This window comes from Mchenga conophoros, linkage group LG7, assembly GCF_057382185.1.
Source record: "Mchenga conophoros isolate Kocher_MC1m ecotype Shallow Benthic linkage group LG7, M_conophoros_male_GT1.1, whole genome shotgun sequence".
Lineage (NCBI taxonomy): Eukaryota > Metazoa > Chordata > Actinopteri > Cichliformes > Cichlidae > Mchenga > Mchenga conophoros.
In genome coordinates, this window is record NC_140532.1 from 37,629,762 (window position 1) to 37,647,810 (window position 18,049).

Below are 18,049 nucleotides of genomic sequence, written 5' to 3' on the forward strand. Positions count from 1 at the left end.
GAAAGAAAGCATGTTGGAATATTGGGCCACTTCTTTTTTATCTTTACATTACGGTTTCTGTTAGCAATACATCTTGTCCATAATCTCAGAAATGAGTGCCTTTCGTGTGTCTGCTATAATTTTTAAATCTGAACTGTAAAAGGAGAGATCATTTAAAAGGTTACATTTGTATTGATGGAGCTGAAATCATACTCTGGTTCACCTTCACCATTAAACACACTTAGTTTGGCCAGAACTCCATAAAAGGAAAACTTTGAGACCGCCTTTCACATATCAGTTCTTAAGGGGCAGGATATAAAGAAAGCAGCTTGATTTCATTGGCTAAACTATACCCACATGTAGGCATGGTGTCATAGACAGTGCTGCCTTATTCTCAAACTTGTCAGGGAAGCTCCAGAGACAGCACTAACAGACTGCAACTGAGGTGCTCTTTTGCTCTTTCTCAGTGGCGGATTTGATTAAGCATATGGTTACTGTTATAACCTGTAAGTACATTTTGCACTTAAAAATTTGAATCACCTTGCATTCTATTCATTTATTTGTCACGTCATGTTTATAGTTAATTCATTGACTGTTGGGTTTACTAAGATGTTTTATTTCTTATATTTCCTCTTTTGCATTTATAGATTGCCTGAGTTTACTGCAGCTTTCAAGAAAAGACAAAAGACTTCCATTGTCACATTTACAGACTGAAAATGAGCTGTACAAGGTAAGTTACTGTTATATATTTAACCATGTGGTAACTGTATTAACATCAGAATTCACAAAATATTTTTTATGTTGAAATATAGGATAAATTATATCTATAATTTCATTTATCTATATAAAAATAGATCTGATTTTAAACCGATGATCTTTTTTTTCTTAGAGTTCTTCATGCCTTTAGTCATCCCCAGTACACTGTGAATCCAGTTGAAATGGCTAAGTGTCTGAGCCTCAGGCAGGAGCAACAACTTTATGAACTGTTTTCCATGTCGCACCTGAAATCCACAAAGCCTCCTTGTAAGCATACACACTATCCAGTGAAGACCCCTTATCCATTATCACATCCATCCTTGCCTTCCACTTCATCTTTACCATCACAATTGTTGCGCTCCCCTCACTCAGCACCAGAAAATACTCGGAGCTGTTTACGCAAGCACATCAGCAGAGAAATCAAGAAGCAAGTTGTGTTTGCAGATGCCAAAGGATTTGCACTTACTGCTGTGCGTATGTTTATTCCTGAACCTTTGTCTCCCACTTCTACCCTGGCGATGAGACCCTCTCCAGCCAAACTGGAAGGCCAGCAGTCAACCTCTGATAAACTGAATCCCTACAAGTTCCGGCTGGGTTTCCCTCAGCCAGCCCAGGACCAGAAAGCCTTTCTTGCACGTTTGCAAGATATGAAAATACAGCTGGAAAGCTGCAACATTTCTGAGTACGTCTTAAGTGGTAAAGTGTTTGTTGCCCATGCCGCTACTGAAAAGGATGTGTGCATAAGGGTGACCTTTGACTCCTGGCGCAGCCATCGTGACATTCCTTGCACATTCTTGTGGCAACATCGCTGTGGGGGGTCTGATGTGGATGTTTTTGGCTTCAACTTAAGCTTAACTCACAACAGGGATCCAAGGGAGCGAACTGAGTTTTGTGTGTCATTCAGACCAGGGCCTTGTGCTACACCACACTGGGACAACAACGGGGGACAAAATTACAGAGTGTGGATGGAAAAAGAAAGATCAAATGTGAACCAAGACAACACTAATCGTTCTTACCCCACACTTTCAAAGCATAGGTCACTGTCGTGGCCTTTACACAAGTCCATCAGTGTGCAGAACTGCACTGATCTACAGTATATTCAAAAGACTCAGGGAAGATTGGAAAGCACGTCCAAATTGAAATCACCCAATACCCTCTTCACAGACTTAAGAAATATTATTTTAACTTAAAATATTTAAGAAACAGTGGCTTTGGGGAGGGGTACATGCTTATGAAATCTAGCGTGCTGTATATGTCTGCGAGGATTCTCAGTCATCCAGGACATGGTAGTCTAAGAAGCTTGCAAAGAAAGCGACTGGACTTCTTTAAGTTTCGTGAAGACATTTTCATCAAGAGACTTTTTCAATTCTGAAACTAAATGATGGAGAGTCACGGATACTTAAACCTTGTGGAGGTTTTCAGTGGACAGTGCTGGTTGATCTGTAATATACCCTTGAAACAATTCAAACGTAATGCACCTCCACCTCCTAAGCTTAACTTCCCTTTTGAAATGTGAAAACTTGTTTGACTTGATATTCTGATTAAAACTGTCTTAAAATATAATTTGTCTTTTTGTCCATCTCCTTGGCAAGGTAAACTGTGCAATATTGCATAGCCGCATGTTGTAGTGTGACATAACATCACTGGGGAAAAAGCAAAAAACATGAGACTTATATTTGCTTAAGAGAAAAAACATATATCAGCAAATAAAGGTAATTATTCCAAAAATCTTTTTTGATGAGCTAACACAATGAATGGACTTATATATTCACACAGACATTATTTCTCTGGCCTCAGTTCTGGCTCTGGTGTGTGTTTCCCTCTTGTGCGTCATACATACCAGAAAGAATAAATTAACAAAACAAAACAGATCTTCTGGGCGAGGTGACAGACAAGCTTTGAATGGGACGTTGTGTTCAAACACACCCTGCTCTAAATGGTTGAGTAACACCCTGGGAACTGTTACATCTTGTCATGCACATGACTGGAGTGGCAAACACCATGTAACCATGGCAGCATAAGGGACAGCATGTACTTTGGATAATGCATGAGTTTGTGTTTACAGTACATACAAAGGTGGAGTCATTATTAGATATTAAAACCACACGGAGGATGCTATTGTTGCTTTTGTTCTATTTATTCTAATCTTTGGGCTGGTTTCTTTGTCCTACTCTTTCATTTCACACAGGACAGCTCCCAGAAAAAACAACAAACCTTTTTGGAACTGTCAATTAATTACCCACATTGATGATGCATGTTATATTTTGTATTTTTTGCCACATGAAAACCGCAGTGACAAATGACAACCTCCTGCCAGTGGGACTGGGATGTTGGTCATTTTGCAAGCTGCTGATAAACACCCTCATTTGTCATTTTGTTTTGAGGACCCATTGCATTCTATAGTGCACAGTATTCACAATCTAATCTCTGGAGACCTGGGGTACAGTCCTTGGGCAAGATACTGAAGCCCCAAATTGAAACAGTGTGGACGTTAAGGTTTCCCGTTCATCAATTCAGACAAGTCAAAGTAAGGCATAGCCATCAACACTATAGTCATTTGTTTAGGAACCATGATAATGGCAACTACTACATAAATATTAAAAGACAGTATGCAGACATCCACACAAGGCATTACGTCTGAGAAAGACTTTTCACTGGTCGATATCTTTTTTTCCTCTCTCATTTTATCTTTTAGAGAGCAGCAGGCACAGCTGGGTGGTGGCCAGAAGCCAGCTACCAGCTGCTGGTGATTACAGTGCTAAAGCTCATGTTGTCTGAACAATAGCCTGCAGACTGATCCAGTGGGCTGCAGCCACAGCTGTGATCACAAAGAGTGAGCTTTAGGTAGCTAACAGAAGTGGCTTGCTAAAAGCAAGTAGACTGTAGTGACATGATTTATGCTTTTTCTATAAACTTACAATTAACTAAAACTGTCTACGATAGGAACAACAACAAGTGAATGATCTATTTGGAATAATTTAAATGTATTTAATGTTTATATCAAACTACCTTCTTTCTTTATCTTCCAGGATGGAAAAAAAACAACGTGAGTACTTGGATCAATGGTGTTAATAAAAACATTAAACACATACTCAGCACATAAAACATAGGAAATAGTGTCTGTGATTAGTTCAAGTTATGTGCACGTCTCCAATGACTGTAGAAAACATGGACGACGCGACAGCTCCCCAAAAATTAAGCCAAAACGTCTCTATTGCCCCCTGGTGTCTGGCTGCAGTACAGGTCATAAACCCCGCCTCCTACATGTTATCGGATGGAACTGTGGTCAGACTGGGGTCCTACCATTGTGGGAGGAGGTGCGGTTGCGTTGTCCATGTTTTCTACAGTCATTGGTCTATAACAGTCACATTCAGTCAATCCAGAAAAATGGGTCACCCAAAGAGTTGCAACAATGAAAGGCAAACTTTTTTTTTTCTTTCAAGATTAAATGATTATAGTTGATATAGTTGATGATAATAGTACACAGTCAAAGGAGCTTGCAAAGAAAAGCGTCTGGACTTCTTTAAGTTGCTTGAAGACATTTCACCTCTCATCCGAGAAGCTTCTTCAGTTCTAAGGTCAAATGGTGGAGAGTCCCAGATTTAAACCCAGTGGGAATATCCATCTGCAGAGGGACAAAAGACCCCCTGATGATCCTCTAATCGCCTGAGCCAAGGTGTGAAACTGGGTGTGGGTCCCAATCAGCCAGGGTTTTGGGTGAGCTCATTGTGAAACCTGGCCCCACCTTATCATGCGAATTCCTGAGATCAGATGGCCCAGGGTGTGGGCGTTAAGGCATCTGGGGAGGGAACTCAAAACTGGATTATAGATGGCAGACAGTTGGTGTTGTAAACCACCGCCTCTGTTCAAAGATGGTCGCTCACAGTGGACATAGATGGCTTCTTTCACTCCTCTTTCAAACCATCTGTCCTCTCTGTCCAAAATGTGAACATTGGCATCCTCGAAAGAGTGACCTTTGTCCTTTAGATGCAGATGGACTGCTGAGTCTTGTCCTGTGGAGGTGGCTCTTCTGTGTTGTGCGATGCGCTTGTGAAGTGGCTGTTTGGTCTCTCCAATGTAGAGGTCTGGGCATTCCTCGCTGCACTGTACAGCATACACCACATTGATAAGTCTGTGTTTTGGAGTTTTGTCTTTCGGGTGAACCAGTTTTTGTCTGAGCGTGTTGCTGGGTCTGAAATACACTGGGATGTCGTGCTTGGAGAAAACTCTCCTGAGTTTTTCTGATACACCGACTACATAGGGGATGACAATGTTGTTGCGTCTGTCCTTCTTATCCTCCCTCGCTGGTGTCTGATCTTCTTTTCTGTGCCTCTTTGCTGACTTTAAGAACGCCCATTTAGGATAGCCGCACGTTTTGAGTGCTTCTTTTACATGCATGTGTTCCTTCTTTTTCCCTTCAGGCTTAGAGGGAATAAAACCCGAAACCCTGGCTGATTGGGACCCACACCCAGTTTCCCACCTTGGCTCAGGCGATTAGAGGATCATCAGGGGGTCCTTTTGTCCCTCTGTGGAGGGATACTCCCACTAGGTTTAAATCTGGGTCTCTCCACCATTTGACCTTAAAACTGAAGAAGCTTCTCGGATGAGAGGTGAAACGTCTTTAAACAACTTAAAGAAGTCCAGACGCTTTTCTTTGCAAGCTCCTTTGACTACGATGACCTGGATAGTCATCCAGAGAACCTTCACAGACATAATAGTACACAAAACGACTAGATGCAAGTCTTAGTAGAATTATTTGTATATTTTGTATATCATGTGTATTTGTATATGTTGCAAATGCTACATTATAGTGCTTGATGCAAAGTATGTTATTTTTAAATAAATAAAAACGCTGTGAAAGCAGTGCTATGAAAAAGCTTCCTTTGCCAATTTGTGTGATTTGTTTTAATGCAAATTTGGCTGACTTACATGTTACAGGTCATTAAACCAATTTTTCTATTAGAACCTCTCATCGTGGTTCACTGGAGTCTCAAAGCCTTAGAAATGGTTTTGTAAGCCTTTCAAGAATGATAGATGTCAATGAATTTTTATGTGAAACAATTGACATCAACCATTCTCCAAATGATCTTTATATTTGTTGAGAGGTGTTGGTTTTTGAGATCTACTTCACTTCACTGTTCAGTTTTTATTAGTTTAAGTTTGGTGTTACAAAATGAGACTGTTACAGATATTATACTGAATCCAGCCAACACAGACCAAACATCAAATTAATCCATGTCAATAATATCCTTTCAATGTTTTCTTGTTGGCCACAAAAGGAAACAAGTAGAGCAGAGTGCCCTCTACTGGCAATAATCTTTTAAGATTGTACTTTGGCAAATGTCATATAACAGAGGAAACAATGCAGGATCACAACTACAATCCAAGATAAGCAATTTAGTGAATGTAGGAAGCTATGGATGGTTATAGGCTGCTCCATACAAAATCACATTACCCATGTTAACCATCACAATATTTCTACACTGAAAGAGCGTTACATCACTTTTAAAAGGATAAACATATCTGAAAGATTGAATTCTTGGTTCAATATAGTTGTTTGGAGAGGTTTTATTGACACTGGTCACTGGGAAGGTGCTCATGCTCAGGATTCCAAGAAGACCTTGCAAAACATTCAGCAGCCTTTCTGTCACACTCACAGATGAACATCTCACATTCATTGTTATTGTCTGAAGAAGAGAAAATAAAGAGCTCAAAATTCACTTTGCAATAACCAGAAGGCCAACAAGTGCTACTATAAAGTTAAATGCCAATCGGCTTTTTTGAGTACTCACTGCCACAGGTGATCTTTTTATTTTGGTCATCACAATTATAGTCATAGAACTCAGTGTAAGGATTGTCCAGGATGGGCCAGCATTCAGGGTGCTGCATAGCATCAGTGTAACACTGGTCATGCACCTGGCAGCACCTACAGTGGGGCAAAAAAGTATTTAGTCAGCCACCGATTGTGCAAGTTCCCCCACTTAAAATGATGACAGAGGTCAGTAATTTGCACCAGAGGTACACTTCAACTGTGAGAGACAGAATGTGAAAAAAAAATCCATGAATCCACATGGTAGGATTTGTAAAGAATTTATTCGTAAATTAGGGTGGAAAATAAGTATTTGGTCAATAACAAAAATACAACTCAATACTTTGTAACATAACCTTTGTTGGCAATAACAGAGGTCAAACGTTTACTATAGGTCTTTACCAGGTTTGCACACACAGTAGCTGGTATTTTGGCCCATTCCTCCATGCAGATCTTCTCGAGAGCAGTGATGTTTTGGGGCTGTCGCCGAGCAACACGGACTTTCAACTCCCGCCACAGATTTTCTATGGGGTTGAGGTCTGGAGACTGGCTAGGCCACTCCAGGACTTTCAAATGCTTCTTACGGAGCCACTCCTTTGTTGCCCGGGCGGTGTGTTTTGGATCATTGTCATGTTGGAAGACCCAGCCTCGTTTCATCTTCAAAGTTCTCACTGATGGAAGGAGGTTTTGGCTCAAAATCTCACGATACATGGCCCCATTCATTCTGTCCTTAACACGGATCAGTCGTCCTGTCCCCCTGGCAGAAAAACAGCCCCATAGCATGATGTTTCCACCCCCATGCTTCACAGTAGGTATGGTGTTCTTGGGATGCAACTCAGTATTCTTCTTCCTCCAAACACGACAAGTTGAGTTTATACCAAAAAGTTCTACTTTGGTCTCATCTGACCACATGACATTCTCCCAATCCTCTGCTGTATCATCCATGTGCTCTCTGGCAAACTTCAGACGGGCCTGGACATGCACTGGCTTCAGCAGCGGAACACGTCTGGCACTGCGGGATTTGATTCCCTGCCGTTGTAGTGTGTTACTGATGGTGACCTTTGTTACTTTGGTCCCAGCTCTCTGCAGGTCATTCACCAGGTCCCCCCGTGTGGTTCTGGGATCTTTGCTCACCGTTCTCATGATCATTTTGACCCCACGGGATGAGATCTTGCGTGGAGCCCCAGATCGAGGGAGATTATCAGTGGTCTTGTATGTCTTCCATTTTCTGATGATTGCTCCCACAGTTGATTTGTTCACACCAAGCTGCTTGCCTATTGTAGATTCACTCTTCCCAGTCTGGTGCAGGTCTACAATACTTTTCCTGGTGTCCTTCGAAAGCTCTTTGGTCTTGGCCATGGCGGAGTTTGGAGTCTGACTGTTTGAGGCTGTGGACAGGTGTCTTTTATACAGATGATGAGTTCAAACAGGTGCCATTCATACAGGTAACGAGTGGGGGACAGAAAAGCTTTTTACAGACGACGTTACAGGTCTGTGAGAGCCAGAGATTTTCCTTGTTTGAGGTGACCAAATACTTATTTTCCACCCTAATTTACGAATAAATTCTTTACAAATCCTACCATGTGAATTCATGGATTTTTTTTTCACATTCTGTCTCTCACAGTTGAAGTGTACCTCTGGTGCAAATTACTGACCTCTGTCATCATTTTAAGTGGGGAACTAGCTGACTAAATACTTTTTTGCCCCACTGTACAAGTCAAAACATGAATAATGGTGATTACTGAGAAAAAAAAAAACTCTTTTGGGGTATGTGTTAAGTAGAATGGCTAACCCATTACCTATCCAGATCATCCACAGGTGTGCCAGAGCCCCCCCATTCCACAATAACAGCCATAATCAGCATAGCCAAGAGCAGGCCAGCTATCAGGCATTACACACAGGATCATATTTCTGAACTGGTTGAGTGCCTTGTAGTCTAAGGACTGGGCTGAAGCACAAGCACAGGATAGAACTATGATTTATACCCTAATAGGATGTGTTTCTATTCATGATATGTATAGTTTAACAGCAACAGACATGCTGTACTCACCAATACAGAGGCCTAGAGCAAAGAAAAATGCAGTCTGGAGGGCATTCATCTTGAAGTTTAATCCCAGAGTAGCTCCCACTTATGTTCAGGCCTGTTTATATATCAGGTATGGAACCTTGTCTGTCAGCTGTTCATACTACACAGGGTCACGTAGACTCTTAGAACAAAGAACCAACATATGCAAAAAAGGATAATTGTTCTCACACTCGGGGACCTTGTGTTCAGATTTCTGTAGATGTGTTAATGGTTGCTTCTGTTAAGTAATCATGTTTTTGTTTTTTTGTAAATATCTGAGTTAGGATTAGAATATTAGTGAAACGTTTGGTTTTGTTTACTGGGTAATTACTGGATCTTTGTTCAAGTCCATTGATTGTTTAAAATATTAGTCAGCAGAAACGACCCAGTCTGTTATAATGCTCAGGCACTATAATATCAGCAAATACTTGTGGGTTGTATGTAGGTTGTCATACTTTTACCATAACATTCTTCTACAAGTACTGATAATTGATAACATCTGGTATATTTACCCCTGGATTGGTATGTTGTACTATTTGTGCAGGATAAATGTTTTCCAAAATATGATTTTTTGTTATTGAAAATAAGCTTTTTGAGCTTTTTTCACGCAGATAAACGTTTGCAGGGCTCATGGGTCAAAAGGCTTGGGTATGCCAAATTAAAGGGACATTTTTAACGAAAGAAGTACATTGATGTACATAACTATGACTCTATGAGCCAGTTAATTGTTCATATTACTATTACCAAAGAAGGAAATGAAATACAGTACTGTGAAAAAAGTCTTGAGCCATGCCCCAAATTTTCATATTTTTTTCCAAGGAGATTTTTTAAAGTGGTCTTGAGCACTCTCTTGACTTTCTGAAGGTCTTTCCAAGATTTTCTTTGGAGAATGGTTGCATTGTCACTCATTTTCAGTCTAGTCCTTGTACCTGATCATTTTGAGAGGAATGTTTTTATTGGTTGTTAAGCTACTTAACACTGACCTATGACTCAGTCAAAATCATCCCTTAAGGCTACGTCCACACTAGCCCTGATAGATGTGAAAACGGCATTTTTGTCTGAAAACGCTCTGCGTCCACACTAGCGTTTTCAGTCATTTTCGCAGAGTTGTGCATCCACATTGAAACGGCCGAAAACGCTTACGTTCCAGTACTGCGCATGAGTGAAACGCAAGAAGATTCGGCCTGCCTCATTTCTGTCTGCCGTTTATTTACTTTCTGGTAAATGCACCAAGTTTTTTAAATGGGCTAACAATGAGGTGGAGTTGTTGCTGCGAGTAACACAAAAGTACAAAGTTGCAAAAGTGAGTGAGAATTAAAGAATTTGAAGAAAAGCTATCTGAAGCATGTACAAACTGATACTGATCTTTAATAGGGCTGTCAAAATTGAGAGCAAACAAAACAACTGCTGTATAATGCCCTCTGCTATCTTTGTTAAATTGGTCACATGACTGCATCATGACTAACATGCATCATTGTTTTCAAAAGTCTCTGTTTTCGCTGTCCACACTGTGACGCATAAGCACCGTCTTCGAATGTATGCATTTTCCAGAGCGTCTTGAAAACGCTGCATTTTCCTTCAGGAAAATTCTTCGAGCAGTGTGGGTTCATCTTGACAGAAAACAAAACAAAAGGTAATTAAGAGAAAGTTTCCCGAAGAGAGTTCAGGCGGTGTATTGAAGAATAAAAGTGGTCAGATCAAAGACTGACTTTCAAGCTTGCTAGAACAGTACAAACTCTGCTTTTGCTATATCTATTATATTTGCATTTGTGTTTGCAGATTTTAATAATCTATTCCACCTATTTCCCTTTTTCTAAGAAAACTATAAAGCCTCAAGACTTGCACAGTACTGTATAACCAAGGTTCATTTGATGCACACAAGATTGCAGTTTAGAAAATGCATAATTTCATAATCAGCAAAGCTTGTTTCCACCCATCTTTCAGATAGGTATTACCGGTACTAGGGGTGGGTTTTGATTATCAATGTATTGAGTAAAATAGATTCTGGCTTGGATAACGTGATATCGATTCATTAAAATCCAGAATCGATTTTTAAATATACATTTATTTTGCCCGAAACGCCAGAATCTCAGGTTAAACCTCACAAAATCTCTACAACCACAAAACAGCTAAAACTATGGTGGCCCTGAGAGGCCAAATGGACTGCAACTTCAGAAAACACCAGCAATAAGAAAAACGCTGCAAAAGCACACAAAACACAACGGAAATAAGAAAAACAACAACAGAAATAGGAAAAAACACAACGGATATAGGAAAAAAGATCCGACAGACCAGTTGCAGGAAGCAAAATAAGCTCCGGACCCCACGTGACTACCAGCTGTCAGGTGACCATTTTAAGATAAGATAAGATAAGATAAGATAACCTTTATTAGTCCCACACGTGGGAAATTTGTTTTGTCACAGCAGGAGTGGACAGTGCAAAAGTTATGAGGCAAAAATTAGAATACAATAAGAATAAATACAGTACACAACTGTACAGAATAGAATAAAATAAAATACTATATACAGTAGAATAAAATAAAATAAATATACAATAAGATAAAAATAGAATACAAATACAAATACTATATACAACTGAGTAAAAATACAACGATGACAGAAAGGATTATTGCACTTAGTATTATTGCATATGTATGGATGTGTGTGCTTGATCAGTTAAAGTCTTTATTATGGAGTCTGACAGCAGTGGGGAGGAAAGACCTGCGAAATCTCTCCGTCCCACACCGTGGGTGCCGCAGTCTCCCACTGAAGGAGCTGCTCAGTGCTGTCACAGTCTGCTGCATGGGGTGGGAGATGTTGTCCATCAGGGATGACAGCTTAGCCGCCGTTCTCCTGTCACTCACCACCTCCACTGGGTCCAGAGGGCATCCTAGAACAGAGCTGGCCCTTCGGATCACCCTGTTCAGTCTCTTCCTGTCCCCAGCAGAGATGCTGCCGCCCCAGCAGACCACACCATAAAAGATAGCAGAAGCCACAACAGAGTCATAGAAGGTCTTCAGGAGTGGGCCCTCCACCCCAAACGACCTGAGTCTCCGCAGCAGGTACAGCCTGCTCTGCCCTTTCCTGTAGAGGGCGTCTGAGTTATGAGTCCAGTCCAGTCTATTGTTCAGATGAACACCAAGGTACCTGTAGCTGTCCACAGCCTCAATGTCCATACCTTGGATGTTCAGTGGTTGCAGTGGAGAATGCTTGTGCCTGCGGAAGTCTACCACCAGTTCCTTGGTTTTACTGGCGTTGATCTGGAGGTAGTTCAGCTGGCACCAGTCCACAAAGTCTTGGGTCAGACCTCTGTACTCCTTGCCGTCCCCATCAGTGATGAGGCCGACTATTGCAGAGTCATCAGAGAACTTCTGCAGGAAGCACTGGGTGGAATTGTGGGAGAAGTCTGCAGTGTAGATGGTGAAGAGGAACGGAGCCAGAACCGTTCCCTGTGGGGCCCCCATACTGCAGACGACCCTGTCCGACACACAGCCCTGAGTCCTCACATACTGTGGTCGGTCGGTGAGGTAGTCCAGGATCCAGGTAGTGAGGTGATGGTCCACTCCAGAGTTCACCAGCTTGTCCTTTAGAACCGAGGGAAGAATAGTGTTGAAGGCACTGGAGAAATCAAAGAACATGATTCTCACAGTGCTTCCAGCGGTCTCCAGGTGAGCGAGGGAACGATGTAGGAGGTGAATGACAGCATCATCCACTCCAATGCCAGGCTGGTAGGCAAACTGAAGTGGGTCCAGTGATGAGCTTATTAGGCGCCGAAGCTGAGCCAGGACCAACCGCTCCAGGGTCTTCATCAGGTGGGATGTCAGAGCCACCGGCCTGTAGCTGTTGAGGTCCTTGGGGCGTGAAGTCTTTGGCACTGGTACAACACAGGAGGTTTTCCAGAGCTGTGGGACTCTTCCCAACCTCAGGCTCAGGTTGAAGAGGTGCTCCATCACCCCACACAGTTGGTCCGCGCAGGACCTGACGACCCTCGAGCTGATGCCATCTGGACCCGCTGCCTTCTTGCCATTAATCCTCCTCAGTTCCCTCCTAACCTGGGTGGTTGAGAGAGACAGGCTGGAGCCTTGTGTTGAGTGTGTATTGGATGCTGCAGTTGGGGGTGGGGGGGAGTGAGCAGGGTGAATAGAGGAGGTGTGAAGTGTCTGAGGTGGAACAGCAGCAGTGGGGGTGGGTGAGTCTGCAGCCGATGTTGCAGACTGCCTCATGGCTGAATCAAATCTGTTGAAGAAATGATTCAGTTCATTTGCCCACCTCACCTTCCGATCATGGGGCCACCACTCTACCTACTGAGCTATCCCTGCCCGGTTGAAGCTGGTTCTCCATCTTCTGCCTGTAGCTCTCCTTCCCATTCCTTATCAGTCCCCTCAGCTCTCTCTGCACCCTTTTCAACTCCTCTTTGTCTCTGGATTTGAAGGCCCTCCTCTTCTGCTTGAGGACGGTTTTAATTTCTGGGGTAATCCAAGGTTTGTTGTTGGAGAAACACCGTACAGTCCTGGTAGGTACAGTGTTATCCACACAGAAGTTTATATAGTCAGTAATGCATGTAGTAAGGCTGTCGATGTCCTCTCCGTGGTCATCACAAATCACCTCCCACACAGTCGACTCAAAACAATCCTTAAGAGCCTCCTCGCTCTCCTCTGACCATCTCTGTACTGTGCGGGTGGCTGGTGGCTCCCTGCGCACTAAGGGCTCATACACAGGGACAAGGTGCACCAGGTTGTGATCAGATCTGCCCAGGGGAGGGAGAGGTGATGAACTGTATGCCTCTTCTGCATTGGCATACAGTAAGTCCAGTGTTTTATTGACTCTGGTTGGGCAGGTCACATACTGGGTGAAGGTGGGCAGTGTGGAGTCCAGTGAGGCATGATTGAAGTCCCCTGATATTATGAGAAGGGCTCTCGGTGATTGTGTTTGCAGTCTGCTGACCACAGAGTGGAGAGAGTCACAGGCTGCATCCGCGTTGGCCGAGGGGGGGACATACGCTGTTATCGCGATAACATGCGAGAACTCCCGGGGCAGGTAGTACGGACGCATGCTAACGGCTAACAGCTCAATGTCTCTGCTGCAGAGTTGCTCTTTTACAGTGATGTGCCCAGGGTTACACCATCTGTCGTTCACAAAAACTGCCAGTCCCCCTCCTTTCCTCTTACCGCTGTCTCTGGTCCTGTCCGCTCGCAGCAGCTGGAATCCCGGTAGTGTCACGCTTGTGTCCGGAGTTAGCGATGTTAGCCACGACTCCGTTAGCATCATGATGCTACATTGCCGGTACTCCCTCTGTGACCATTTTGGCAGCAACATGAACAGCGCCACTGTAAGCGGCACTGCAGAAACTTTTCAGCCATCGGAGTATTCATCCCACTTTAATTCACATGACATCAAGTTGTATATCAAAAAAAATAAATAGGTTAAATATTACCGACCCGTATAATGCTCCTGGCATGCTTTTCAAAAGTATTTCAGCATCCCAGATCTATGCCATCCGGACATACATACCTTATAAACTTCCCATCGCACTACTCGGGGGACTCTTTAAAAGCCTACAAAAGCCTGGAGGGTTACAAATGGACCCAATCTGGCTTTGTGACAAACATTCGGCTGTGGAATCTTCAAGCAAAAAAAATTCTTCATCATCACTGGAAAGGTAAGTGTCATATTATCCCAGGCAGTGTAACGTTAGCATTGTTAGCGTTGTCCTTTGTTTACATTAGCTTTGCTCAAACGCCTCTGGTTGTCAGTAGCCATTTTGTGTTTTTGGTGTACTTAACCAAGATTTTTAACATTTGTAATTGTATTTATAGGTTCAACATTCCCAAAGGCTAAATGACCCACAGTTGAAGCCATGGGTAGTAGTGAGAAAAGACGGGGTTGTCTTGGGAGCACACTGTAACTGCACAGCTGGCCTTGGTGAGAGCTGCTCACATGTGTCAGCTGTGTTGTTCAGCACATGGCAGCATACCAGTGGAAAAAAAAGAAGAGATAGCTGTTACATCTAAGAAGTGCAAGTGGGTCATCCTAAGTGAGGAGTCTTTAAAGAAAGTGGAGTATCAGCAATGCAATTACATAATTTTTAACAACTCTAAACAAAATAAAAAAGAGAAATCTGCAAAAGATCATCCTGGCCTCTGAGCTTTCCCACCTCTCCTACCTCTGACTGCTGCTGAGCAAGACCAACTGTATCACAACCTCTCCCAATGTCGCACACAAGAGGGGAAGATCATCAAACCCTAAATTAAAATTCTAAATTAATGCTATTTTTGTTATTTATATAATTCAGCATTTTATATTGCACCTTACCACTGAAGCAAGTGGCTAGTTTGTAGATTTTTGTTCACTGACACAGGCAATAAAACTTTTTTCTGATTTTGGTTCTGATCTGTATCTGTTAATCAAGAATATGAAACGTGGTTAGTAGAAATCATTTAGATGGATGTGAAGAACAAAAAATAGTGAGCCCAGGTGACGTCTGCTATTCTCTTATTCTGATATCTGTAAGTAAGAAAGCTTTCCCTTCAAAAGTCAAGTCACAATAAGGAAACAAAGTGAGAGCTATAATGTGTATTTGTTGGTTGAGCACATCAGTCACATCATTTTCATTTACATCACTGGAAGGGCACCACAGATTCACCAAAGCAGCTAATAAAGCATAATGAAATACAATTTTGCCTCTTTCTTGTGAGATTCTATAATAGAATGAAACAGTAATGCCAGTTATAAATAAAGACAATAAATTGAATGAATTACGAAACACTTATTTCTATTACAGCTGAAAATATTGTGTAATACTACAACCTGAAATGACAAATAGATTGCGTTGGCCTGTACAGGAGATAAAGAAAAAAAATTTAACAACAGCTGTGAAATGGAATAGTCCAAATCACCAAAGTAAACTGGACCTGGGCTTGTTGCAGGGAGCTGAACTTAATAAACATCTTGTGAGTGTATGCACTCACACTTAGGACCATATAATAATAATAAATATGTCCGTGATGAAAGTTGTTCAGCACGCTAACGTCCTTAGTCCACTCTGTATGCTAGTATAGGTCTAACCGTTTCACTCCTTTGATTTTTTTCCTCGTACTTTTTTTTTTTTTCTTTTTGTCTAGTCTGTCTTTGTACAGACCTGCCGTGTTCTCCGTCATTTTGTACAAAACTGTTTTTGGGGCAAATAAAATGCAAGTAGGGATTAAAACTGCAGAATTAATGATTACCGGTGCTGGAAATGCTAGCGCTTGATGCAGTGTTTTGATTTTGCTGCCACTCATGCCCACAATGCAATGCGCGAAAGTCATGTGGTCTGTCAATCTCTGTTTGCTCTATCCATTGTAGCTTTGCTTTCTGTCTTCTGTTGAACACATCCAGTCTTATTTTTCTTCTCCTCTTCTCTGGAGATAGAACGTAGTTGAAAAAAGCTGGAATAAAGTCCGGACTCAATGGATTATCGCTCTTTCTGCCTAAAAAATAAACATAAACATTTCAGTATTTCTACTTTAGAGCTTGCTAACTTAGAAAGCACGACAGAAAGGCCACGATGCATGCAACTATGTGGTTTTGCACTCATCAGAAACCACAATGATAGTCTAGTAAAAAATGAAAATTCTTATGTTAGAAAGCTTGTATTTGGTAACTTACCCGATATGAAATGATTGCTGCACAAGCGGAATCCGACGGCTGGAGTCCCATCTTTCAGTCTTGTTTTGCTTACTCCTGGCTCTTTTAATAGCGCTAATCAATTTAGCTCGCCTTTCCGCATCTTTGGGAATGCGCTAAAACGACGGACCTTTCTTTTTTCTTCATCTATTTGTACAACATGGAGCGCAACAGTTATTGACCATGGTTAGCCTCCTTCACCGTGGCAGTCAGCCGATTGCTTCCGAAATGGGGGAGGACCTGTGTGACGTCATCCCCCGGAGCTCTGGGAGACACTTAAAAGAAGTGGAGGATCTATCGGTTTTGTGAGGGGTAAGTGTGTTAGCCCTAACTATTAGCCTAAAAGCCATCATCAGTATTATACGAATCATGATAAAACACGCCTACCATGTTTTGGGTTCCTGAAACTGGTCCATCGGGTTTTTGTCTCCCCAGAAACACTTCCGTTGTGTTTTTTCCTATTTGTTGTTCTTTTTTGCTATATCCGTTGTATTTTTTCCTATTTCCATTGTCGTTTTCCTTATTTCCGTTGTGTTTTGTGTCGTTTGCAGCGTTTTTCTTATTGCTGGTGTTTTCTGAAGTTGCAGTCGATTTGGCGAGCAGGAACACAGATTCTGCACAAAGACGTAAACACAAAACGCGGACCCAACGCATCCGAATCAGTGAGATGTCGCCTTTCTCACCTGACGGCACGGACACGGAAACGCCGTCAGGGCTGAAAGCCGACAGCTTTTGAAGCGTCGGCAGGTGCTTTGTGTTTTCGTCTTTTTTGCGCTAGATTCTGAAGCTGCAGGTTTTCTCTCTCTCCAAACAATATTGACTGAACCAGCAGCCAAAGACCATCCAAATTACGCTGCACGTTTTGCTTTACATAAACATTGTCACGTATTTCCTCTTACTTTTGCTGTTTTGCTTCCACCACGATAAAATCACACTTCATGTAGAGCTCTCTCTAAATCGATAATCAAAACCCACCCCTACTTCTTACCCATCAGTCTACGGTGTCGGCCGCTGTTTTTTTTTTTTGTTTTTTTTTGTTTTTTTACTTACTTCCAACAAGAAAGCCTCATTTCTGCTGTTCAATACTGAACAAATTTAAACTTTTTATGCAAAATGCTTACGTGTGTCTCTAATCAAACCTCTGTAACTTTGCTCTGCTTCACTTTGTTATTGTAGCGGGTCAGGGCTGTTTGGGGTTTTGTTTTGACAGCTATGTTCTGTTGTTCCAGGCGGCAGCGTTATGTTGCCATGGTTACAGGTGATGCTTTCTCTCTGCAACTGTGTGTTTCTGGATGGAGAGAGCGCCTTTTTTGGTTGTTACGCTAGAGCTGCGCCGAGCAGTTGTGTTAGCGTTGTGTGTTCATCTGTTAAATGATAATAAACGGCTGTGCTCGATGGCTAACACTGCAGGAAGCAAGACTAGACGTTACCTCTGTCTCCTCCTTGTCTGAGCTCGCCACAATATTTTTAAGGTCATCTACTATAAAAACCCAGACCAGGAAAACCTCCTTCATGTTTTTCTGTGTTTTACCCTCAGTTACTTCGACACAAAGGAATCTGCTGTGATGCTTACACCTTTGATAAAGCCTCGCAAGTGTCAGCTTTCTTTTAATAGATACAAAAATATAGATATGTACTGATAAGTGATCAGAATTATAATATTTCTGACTGTCTGAGTCAAAAATTTCCCCGATTCAAATCGAATCGATCGAATCATGGATCGAATCGATTCGGGACCTTGTGAATCTGAATCGAAAAGATTCTAGAAATCAGTG

General features: G+C 42.1%; 3 protein-coding genes across 4 annotated transcripts; 1 reads left to right on the forward strand and 2 right to left on the reverse strand.

The window, feature by feature from the left end:
• The first annotated feature begins 330 nt into the window (after positions 1-330).
• ppp1r3c2a (protein phosphatase 1 regulatory subunit 3C2, duplicate a) lies at positions 331-2,298 on the forward strand. Its single transcript, XM_085279118.1, has 3 exons — positions 331-485; positions 627-709; positions 869-2,298. Exons 2-3 carry the CDS (start codon positions 696-698, stop codon positions 1,923-1,925), a joined length of 1,071 nt encoding a protein of 356 aa, XP_085135244.1. The 5' UTR covers positions 331-485; positions 627-695; the 3' UTR covers positions 1,926-2,298.
• Positions 2,299-6,303: 4,005 nt separating this feature from the next.
• Positions 6,304-6,661, reverse strand: LOC146570593 (phospholipase A2-like). Its single transcript, XM_085281202.1, has 2 exons — positions 6,528-6,661; positions 6,304-6,422 (listed from the first exon to the last, which is right to left on the reverse strand). The coding sequence occupies exons 1-2, from the start codon at positions 6,622-6,624 to the stop codon at positions 6,304-6,306; spliced, it is 216 nt and encodes a 71-aa protein (XP_085137328.1). The 5' UTR covers positions 6,625-6,661.
• A 6,197-nt stretch (positions 6,662-12,858) lies between these two features.
• LOC146570594 (uncharacterized) lies at positions 12,859-17,978 on the reverse strand. 2 transcript variants are annotated; one of them, XM_085279120.1, is made up of 3 exons: positions 16,662-17,978; positions 16,257-16,549; positions 12,859-16,078 (listed from the first exon to the last, which is right to left on the reverse strand). In XM_085279120.1, the coding sequence occupies exon 3, from the start codon at positions 13,923-13,925 to the stop codon at positions 12,891-12,893; it is 1,035 nt and encodes a 344-aa protein (XP_085135246.1). In that variant the 5' UTR covers positions 13,926-16,078; positions 16,257-16,549; positions 16,662-17,978; the 3' UTR covers positions 12,859-12,890. The 2 variants fall into 2 exon arrangements, with proteins under 2 accessions (XP_085135246.1, XP_085135245.1); XM_085279119.1 differs by having other exon boundaries at positions 16,257-17,978.
• Positions 17,979-18,049: the final 71 nt, after the last annotated feature.